Below are 10,039 nucleotides of genomic sequence, written 5' to 3'. Positions count from 1 at the left end.
GTGTAAAATAGATCTCTTAGTTTATTTCATATGGAATTTCTTACAGGCTGGTAGGAGTGGATTGCAGTAACTACAGGAACAGAAACAGGAATTACCATGTTATGCAATGTGTTCTGCAATATTCTTAAGTAAGGCAGTAATGGATTTTGGACCTGTATCTGAAGTGACCAGAATCTGAAAAGTGTAAACTAACTTAGTCAAATAAATACTAATGATAACTTGCAGTGCTGTATTCAGGGACCCAGCCTTTGATCGATTGAGAAGTGAAACACGAAAATGACACTGGGAACAGAAACCGAAAGCAAATAGAATAGGCGGTGACAACTCTTTAAAAGCAGCAGATGGGTGGCGGTGCAGTGAACAGTGAGTGGCAGCAGGTACAGTTCCGGCATGGGCTTTGTTGGAGGCTGTGGATGGGGTTGCACTTAGGGCTGGAGATAAGGTTACAGGGTTGAGTTTTGGGGCTAATATGGCACTGGGGCCAGGACTAGAGTTTAATTTTGAGGCAGGAAGTGAGTGCTTGAACTGACACCGAGTGTGTTAGAGTGCGGAATGGTGTGTGGCTGGAGTTGGACTTAGGACTGGGTGAAATTTTTCACTACCATGCTCAGGAGCACCATGGATGTGGTAGAAGCAGGGTCTGAGCCATCTGATCTCGTCTGCTCACACCGTGTCTCCAGACACTTCAGATGTAATAATACGCACTTTAGAAGAACATCAGCGTAGTGAAGTGTTGGAATCTTTTTCTCCTCTCCTCTCCACTCCAAATAGGACAGTCCATACATGTTTATATATATAGTTCTGCTTTCTTCAAAAAAACACTTGATTTTACATTTTCAGGCATAGTAAGGAAACTGATGAAGTAACGTTGGACAATTTCTAGGTAAGTAACTATTGCAGCTATCAAAAATATGATTATTCTGAGAACAGTGTTCTAACGCCTTTGATGTGGCCTTTTCAGTTTAAATTAGAAAATGGTGAAAAGTGTCAGGCTTATTGCTACCTTGACAAAAAGTAGGTATGCAGATGTACAAAAGAGGGCTGTGTACTGTATGTATATAAATAGCTTACATTTAATGAAAATTGGTGTTAAAATTCAACTTTAATTTGCATTAAGCACATCACTATAATATAGCACACTGCTTATGTTATTTTACAAGTAGATACTATTAAGATGCAGAAAACAATGTGTATAATGATTTCACACATTTATATGCACATACATACATGTATGTACATGTATGTACTAATAGAAATTCTGTTCCAGATAAATGCTAACAAATAACATTTGTTATTTATTAACATGTGTTCATATTTACATGTGTATGTATACATCTATATAAACACACGTTTGTGTATATACATATATATGCATATATATGCACACGCATATATATGTATATATTTCTTTTCTAGGAATTTAAACTAATGCAAGATAGAAATGAAAGAGAAGAATTTCAGCTTAGTTTTAGTCTGAATTCATGAGATCTTAAAAAATGGAGTTATTTATAAAAATATTTATTGATCTAAAAAAAAAAAATCTCACGGGGATAATCATGAAATGCTTTCTGATTTTTCTTCAAGTGTTCTTCCAATCTGGTTATGGAGTAGATAACTTGGTGTTACAAGCCACGGAGTGTACCATATTTCCTGAATGCTCTCTCTTGATTTTTTAGAATTTTCTTTTGTGGATACTAGAATCAAGATCTGTGATGGATTCTGAAGAAGATAATCTCAAGGAGGCTGTTCATGATTATGCAAATCAGAGTGCTGATAGTGATGATAATGATGGCGAGTGTGTTGACAGTAAGAAAATAAACTTCACTGCAACTGGGGAAGACAAAGAGAATGAAAGTAGAAGTGACAGTGATGAGGAGGATGCAGCTGACAACAGTGAAGAAGCAGCTGTTGTGCAGATGCTTAAAGAAAAGGAAGACAGAGAAAAAGAAGATGAAGACCCGGATTATGGTGAAATTTATTGTAACTTGGCCACTGATGAAGTGATACAGCAAGATGAAAGCAGAGATGAAAGCAGGGATTTCAGAGTTCTCCAGAATAAACTGGATCCCCAAAACCCTGGTAAGTAGCTGCTATCATTTTAAACTTGGATCTAAATTTTCATTGCAGTGTCCTACCTGTTGGCTCTTTTGCAATTAATTGAAGGGTTATGGTTCTATCACTAACTATATCCATTTCTTTTAGAAATAAAAAAACATCTTGAAATTCTGAAGAAATTGAAGCAAAACATTTGGCCATCTCTATCAAAAGCATTGTAAGTACAGCTGGAAGAAATAAGAGTTAAATGTAATAGAAACAGTTCATTTTGTATTTTTAGACATTACAGTGTATTATTCCATGGTGTTATTCTCATCTAGGTTTGTGAAAAACCTGGAGATCTAAGGTGTGTTTAGGAATCAATACTTTTCCCATAAACATCAAGGAGGATCCTTAATATAATAGAAATCTTTCTCAGAGATTAGAGATTGTCTTCATGCTTTGTGAGCTGACCCACAATTTCAACTATTGCTGTTTTTTCACATTCTCCATTCTGCTTTTTTTGATCATGTTTCCTTGTCTGTTGTTTTATTTAATACATTTTTCTTTACATTTTTTTTCCATATCATATGTATCTGCGGTGTCTTTTGCACATTTATTCTCATGCATGATCTTTTGCATCTCCAGATTCCTTTCCCTGTTCAGTGCTGAAAAGAATTAAGTGTAGCACAGTCCATATAGACAGTGAAATGTCTTCTCTGCTTCTGGTGCTGACTGTCAGTGAGATTAGTATTAATTAAAGGCAGACCATTTGAAAGTATGAGACAGGTTTACATAGCTTTGTTTTTGCTCATTCTACCTGATAGCAATCAAGGTCTACAGTCAGAGCCTTTGTATCACAGTCAAGAAGGGAAGCTGGGTCTCATGTGCGGATCTGAGGTGATGCATATTAGGCAGTTTTTACAACTTATGGGTGTTCCCATAATACATAGTAGCATTGTAATCTTATGTATTACACTGCATGTTACATAGTAATGTGTAATAGACAAACATGAAAAAGGAGAACATTTACTGGGGGGACCTGCCTCTTTATCTGGACCTGTGAAAGTTCTTTTGCCTTTTGCTCTGCCCCGGGGGAAAACAACAAAACAGAACGAAACAATAAAAACATCACATCCCTGGACTTTCACTGGTACTGAGAGAGCAGGAGAACGCAGTCAGTTCTAAGGTGTATTCAGAACTACTGAGATAGTGCTTGTTTGTACTACCAACACTGCAGTGAAGAGGATTTGTCTCGCTTAAGATTTATTAAGACAAATGTCACCAACATTTGTAAATAGTTTTCTGAACTGGAAAGCAGATATAGAAGTGCTCCAGCACTTTTGGCTTTTGATTGGATTTCTCCTTTTAAGATATTATTTCTTGCCATCAACATTCTTTGGAAGAAAAGGGAGCTAGTTGTCACTGTTAGTTGCTCATAACCCACTCTACTTTTTAGCTAGAAGCTATGGCAGGAATAATTTGTTGCTGCCTCTTGGGTGCTATTTCTTACAAAGCAAACTTCTGTAGCAGCAAACATGGAAGAGAGGTGATGCAAAAATCACAGAAGCTTCAGATGCTACAAAAGAATTTAAAGTTGTAGTGTTGACAGTTGTAGAAGAGAGAGTTGCTCACATGATCAATAACTGAAAGCAATTCAAGCTCTTTGGAACTAGACTTAGATCCAGGAAAAAATGGTTTTCTATAGATTTATTTCATACCTTTAATACTCAGTTGATTTAATTAATGAAAATATTTATTTTAAAAGCTATTATTAAGATTTTTTCTATTATTTTATTTATTTATTTATTTATTTTCTGTCCTGTAACCACAACTTGGAGCAACATAATGTACATGTGATTTCCTTTTCATTCAGGTTTGTCAGTCTGTTAAAAGACTTTGTTGAGTCTGAATTCTTTGTGATAGATGGGGATTCCTTACTTCTCATGTTCATAGATGAGGAAGTACAGCAACTAACACTGTTTTACCAAGTTGAATGCTTTCTGAATGATTTCACTCAAAAAGGAGCAAAATACATCATTGTTTTCTTCAAGGTAATGAATGAGCTACACCATTTGTTTGCTATTTATACCACTACAGTCTTTCAAATGCAATTACCTGATTATAATCAATTTCAGGAAATACGAGTATGCAAACAAAAATAAAGATAAGTGAAATTCACCAGGAATAACATCAAGGGTTTTTGTTTGTTTGTTTTTTCTCTATCTCTTTCTTTTGTATGGAATTTATTGGTTTTTTTTCAGCAATATTTTAGAAATGAGTAGTATAACTCATACCATTTTTTGCTATGCAATCTACCATTAAATGCTCCAGGAATGGCTGGTAAGCCTATACTCATTGCCTTGTAGATGATTTTCACCATGACTTTCTTGTGTCATGCAGAGTTGGAAACCTATAAATATTCATATGTCTGAAAATTATTTTTGATTGAATTTGCTAGACAAGATTAGAAGAAAATGACTAGCAGTGTACAGAAGAAAATGATGTGTCATGTAAAAGAACATTATAACACTTCAGAAACCATAAATAAAATTCCAATATATGCTTGCATAGTATTTATATGATCAGAATTTGAAGGTGATTTACTGGAATGTAAATGAACAATTTTGTTGTTTTTGTTTTCCACAGGATACAGAACAGATGTACTTCCAGAATCCTCAGATTCTTTTCATACGTACTGCATTAATAGAACATCTGAAGCACAACACTTGTATCACCATTCATACAGAATTTTCCAATTGTTTTTCACCAGAATGGGAGATTTTTCTGAAGAAATCCTATCCTTATTTCATCATCATATCTGACATAGGACTGACTTCTCTCCAAACTGACTATTTGACTATTTTTATGTCTCATTCATTGTCAAAGAAAGTAAATGTTGTACAAGCTTTTGGACAGGAATATGACACTCTTAGAGTTTATGGATATCATCTTCAGAGTATGTGGAAACACAGAATGTTTTTTCAAAAGGTAAATAAAAAACAACTTCTTTGTTGGTTTGCAAATAAGGATGCTAGGTCTACCTAACAGATTTGATTAAAATATCTCAGTATGTGTAATATATTTTATATGTTAAAATTATAAAGCTCTGATACATGGCTCATCTAATTATCTTGAAAGTCTTAACAGGAATATATTGTGATTGGTGCTGATTTTTAAGTCTTAGTTGACTAATAATATATCAGATAAGACCAGTATTTAACTGAGAAACATAATGTTTAAAGGTTTTATATGTAAGTATAAGTAAGTATGTCTTGGATGGTGAGGTTTTATGAATGCCTTCTGTTAGTGTGGCTTGTAGTCCCTGATGCATTGTATCAGCTGACTTTTGCACATGATTTGCCTTCTGAACTTCTTAGTATGAAGAAGATCTGCGTTGTGCCTGTGAAGCCATAGTCAGGTACAAAGAACCGTCCCTGTACCTGTATAAACATCTCAAGCTGAGCCAGAAAAGCATACAAAATGAGGTAATTTGACCTCCTTTCATCCTTTTTCTGTTTGGTTGTTGGTTTCGCACCCACTGCCCCGCCTCCCCCATCAGGTTGACTGTCTTGCTCCATTCCTTTAACTGAAATTCTCACCTAGCCAGGATGGGGGTGGGGGGAGGGGGCTCTCTTACTTATTCTGAAGTGATACCCTGAGGATGGGAAGGTCCTCTGTGTGCCCATTCTTCTTAACAGCGGCTTGAAGTTGTTTCTTCTTTTATGGTTCACTAAAGTAGGATACTTAAGCTGGAGTTTGATTGAGTGGATCCTGCTTGTGGGATGTTTCCACTGTGGCAAATACTTTTGTCTTGTAGAAGATGGGATCTAGCTCATTCTTTAATCTAATTTCACAATATTTTAGCTTAAAAAAGAAAAATAAGAAAACATTCTGGTAGAATGATTTTTGCTTTTAGTGCATAAAATACCTTTGCCTTTTTCCTGACCATTTTATGACTCTGCTTCTGTTGAGAGCAAGAGCAAGGCTTCCTTGGGCTTTTAAGGGAGTGGAATTGAGTTCAGCAAGCTGAATTTTCATTTTAGAAGAAAAATGTTGTTGCTTGTAAGCATCTTAAAGTCAGTAAGAGGAACACAGCTACCTGCCTGCTACTGCTATTTCATTTTATTATAACTATTTTTCCTGAGGCCAGCTCCTGATACTTCAAGAGAAAGAAAGCACTTGGGCACAGGGAGCACAGGCAGCTGCTGGTGTCCTTGGCTGTGGGTAGGGTTGGGGGAGACCTAGGGGCAGCAGGGAGTTCCAGAGCTATTGATGTCCTCATGGAGATGACAAAAGAGGCTATTCTTGCCAACAGTTCTGAACACTTTTCCTCTGCAGTTTTCATATAGTTCTTCATGTAGCTTTTCATCTATGGTGGAACTCTGTAAAAGATTAAGAGTTGCCCAATTTTTTCTTTTTGTAATTTTGACTGCAGGTTTACCAGACTGCCCTTCTGTTGAAAAAGCTGTGGCCTGAAGGATCAGACATTCGTCGTGTGATCTGTGTTCTTACTTGTGCAGTAGGATTAAAACTGTACAGTGACATGCTGGGAAGTGCACAAGCTTCCTCAGGAGCAAAACCAGAGCAATCAGAAAGAGTAAGAATTTTTAAAATATCTTTTCAGAACAGTGACTATAAACATATTGCTAACTGGAGAGGTGCCTTTTCCAGATGCCAGGAAGACATGACCATCTGCTTCCTTCTGCTTGCAACTAGGAGGAGTCTGGTTCAGACAATTAGTAGGGCCACAGCGTCTCCAAAGGAGCATCATCATCTATATGTGGGTATTACTGTGCCCCATGCAACAGTGGCTATTACAGGGGAAAGTTATACCTTAAGAATGATTACTTCCATGGGATGTTTTACTGTAGAATGTTGTTGAGCTCACTGTTTTTCTTTACCTTATATCCTGTAGACTTTACAGGAGAATATATTTTTCCTCAAATAAGCAAGGCATTTCAGGAGAAAGGTTCCTTTCTAGATCCGAAAAGTCACGACATCACCATACTAGAAGCTTTGTTTTTTTAACAGAGAAGCAGCACACCAGTAGTGCTGTGGGAGAGACAGGTTCAGTGGAGTAAAGGATACCTACTTCAATATGGCTAACCTACTAGTGATAATCACAGATGGATTATTGTGTTCAACTTCATTTTCCATCATCTCTTGACAGGAAAGAAGTAAACCACTATCTCCAGTAGAAGCCGCTGACCTCTGTAGAATGCAGTGTCTTACAACAGTTTTTCTTCTTCATATGCCTCTTTCTCACAGAGCTCGGATTAGGATCATAGAATCCTGCTGGGCTAAACAAGTTTTACCCTTAATAAAAATGGTATGTACACAACTGTCTTACTTCTCTCATCATTTGATGCTTTTACCATTTTGGCTTTCAGTTTTCTTTGGTAAGTTGCTTTAGCAGTCTGATGAGATCAAAGAATTTAATGTAACCATTAAAAAGAAATCTCGTTTGGTTCAGAAGTCTTGTAAGCTACAAATAAGTGGGTCTGAGTGTTTGGGGTAATATCTCAGCGTAGTGGACCCTTGAATAAACATCTGCATTGAGCCAGTTGTAATGTTAGAATACTGGACTTGATGGACCATTAGCCAGTATGGGAAGTTTCATGGCCAACCTTTGTGTTATTGTGAAAGAGAGCTGTGAAGGCAGTTATCTAGAACTGTGCTACTGAAATGCTTCCCTATTAGAGAGAAGTAACAATAACATGTTGATTTGCATACCAATAAAACCTGTAGTAACTTTACTTCGGAGATGCTTTGATCCCTCCATAAGAAATAGCATTCCACAATAATTAACTAATTTCTCTATCTTAACAGCAACAACTGTGTGCACATTTTGTTCTGAAACATCTGAGTGATACAAATGATTGGAAACTGGATTTAACTTATCTGCCTGACTTAAATGATGATTCACTGCTCAGAAATCTTGCACATTACTATGAGATCGAATACTCTGAAGGTATTTATCTTTGTTAAACAGTTTTCTTTCATGAATTTCTAACTTTATTAAGAATGTAAATGAAAATGCTTTTTACAAGCATAGATCACAATTTTCTAATTATCTGTATGATAATGGAGACATTTTATGGAACAATAGGGAAACCTTTTTCATGGCCAAGTCTAAAAAATCGCATGCAATCATCTCACCAGAAGTCTTTCAGAATGCCTTCCCATGTTGTATTCCCAATGCACTTATTGAAAGGAAGCATAAGGTTTCTGGGTCACTGTTATTTGGTGTTATCCGCTATTGTTTCAAAGCCAGTTTTCTATTCTGAAATTGTAGTGCATGGTCGTCAGAACAGAGACTAGATTATATCCATACTGTCACTGTGACATCAGAAATGTTTTAAATCTTGTGATGAGATTGGTTCAGACAAAATCTGATATTATCTTCTACATACATGAATTTGGGATCTGAAACTTTAAGAACATTATCCTATATGTTAAGATTCAAAAAAACATTCAAAAAACCTGACCGAGCAAAAGAATATGGAAAATGTTTTGTATCAAAATTTCTTTCACAGTAATTTTGTTTACCTGATGTCTGCAATGTGCAGTCAGTTAGTTTGACAGTGAAATAGAACTTTTTCTTTATGTATCAAGCCTTAAGCTGTTTTGCAGGCACCTCAGTAAAGCAAAGGCAGAGGATTTTTTAAAGGAAACATGAATTAGGATTATGTGATTTCTAGTATTTGTTCAGCACTAAAAATAAAATACTACCCTTCTTCTTTCTTTCTTCTCTTTCTTTTCTTTTTTTTTTTTTTTCTTTTTTTTTTCTCTTTCCCCTCCTGTTCAGGATTAGAGTTCCAGAAGGAATTGGGGAAAGAAATGGAAAAAGAATATCAGTTTTTATGGGACACTGTAACCAAACTGACTGTGAACTTTGATTTTGGAGATGCTTTCCCAATACGAAATACATCTCAAGTATTTATTGATCACCAGCGAGCATTGTTTAGAGGTACTGAGAAGTCCACAAATTAAACAGTTATAAACACAACCTTTGTTACTGTCACTAAGAGTTCTGGAAGTAGTGATCTTATTTTATCCTGATTACAAATCTAACCTATTCTTGATGGATCCTCTTTCATCCCACTAGCAAAACTGGCAGATTTCACCCTTATGGCTGAAATTCTGACTCTACTACAGACAGAAAAAGTATTTTTACTGACTTCACAACTACGTACTTTTAGTTCTGATGTTTGCTAGCCCAAGTCTGTTGCATGCATTGTAAAAGACATTATGACTGGTGTAATACGTACAGTAACAAAAGGCATAATGACTGATAAGAATTAAAAGGGCACTTAACTTATTATTCTGCATTAAAATTGTCTCCAGAAGACTTCCTTGTATATGTTAGCATATAGTTATGCATGTATTTGGCAGATATGACAGGAGAAAACTCAGTGAAATGAGGATTTGTCAGGTTCCAAAGTCAGTGGAATGTCTAGCCAACAGGTTATGTCACATTGCTATCCTTCAGAGTTCAAGAAATGTGACTTATCATTGCCTTAAGTTATAATGGAACAATTCTTTGTAGACTGTAGTTGGAAAAGTGCATATTTGGCTCACAGTCAAGTTGTATTTATGGATCCCTGTATCTATTCAGAATATCTGGGAGGAGTAGGTAGATATTTTTGTCTGTTTTCTCACATTTCTGAAGAACCATTTTTGTAACCATTGGAAATCTCTGTGTACAACGTGAAACTGTATAGATCTTAAAAGGGACAGCTTGTAAGAAATTTATTATATGGGAGTATAATTCCACATAGCTTTATGGATGTTTTTATGCTAGTTTAAGCAGTGTGGGCAAAGTGGTCTTTAGTGGCCAAAACCAGCAATTTTCATCATTACCTTTACACATTAAGGCATATTCTGTGACAGCACTTCTACTGCCTACTTCAGAAGTGGTGCAGCAAAGTAGATGCCTGTGAGATGAGGAGGGTTGTAGCATTCAGGAAAATCAAGTAGGAGTATACAATAGATTATGAGA

The 10,039-nt window shown here is 36.1% G+C and overlaps 1 protein-coding gene across 2 annotated transcripts in view; it reads left to right on the top strand.

Annotated features, from left to right (window-relative positions):
* Positions 1-290: 290 nt before the first annotated feature.
* DDX60 (DExD/H-box helicase 60) overlaps positions 291-10,039 on the top strand; it is a 36,548-nt gene continuing 26,799 nt past the window's right edge. Inside the window, exons 1-11 of one of the 2 annotated variants that reach the window (XR_001554737.1) lie at positions 291-377; positions 841-883; positions 1,677-2,079; positions 2,203-2,272; positions 3,911-4,088; positions 4,684-5,025; positions 5,415-5,522; positions 6,473-6,634; positions 7,208-7,366; positions 7,867-8,008; positions 8,846-9,007. Coding sequence is in view for 1 of the 2 variants with exons in the window: in XM_015860867.2 (XP_015716353.1) it covers positions 1,713-2,079; positions 2,203-2,272; positions 3,911-4,088; positions 4,684-5,025; positions 5,415-5,522; positions 6,473-6,634; positions 7,208-7,366; positions 7,867-8,008; positions 8,846-9,007 (1,690 nt within the window). In the remaining variant the exon portion in view is untranslated. The remainder of the gene's footprint in view (positions 378-840; positions 884-1,676; positions 2,080-2,202; positions 2,273-3,910; positions 4,089-4,683; positions 5,026-5,414; positions 5,523-6,472; positions 6,635-7,207; positions 7,367-7,866; positions 8,009-8,845; positions 9,008-10,039) is intronic. The other variant, XM_015860867.2, reaches the window with a different exon arrangement.

The sequence above is a fragment of the Coturnix japonica genome, chromosome 4 (assembly GCF_001577835.2).
Source record: "Coturnix japonica isolate 7356 chromosome 4, Coturnix japonica 2.1, whole genome shotgun sequence".
NCBI lineage: Eukaryota > Metazoa > Chordata > Aves > Galliformes > Phasianidae > Coturnix > Coturnix japonica.
Note: the sequence above shows the minus strand (reverse complement) of the source record. Positions and strands in the feature narration are given on the sequence as shown.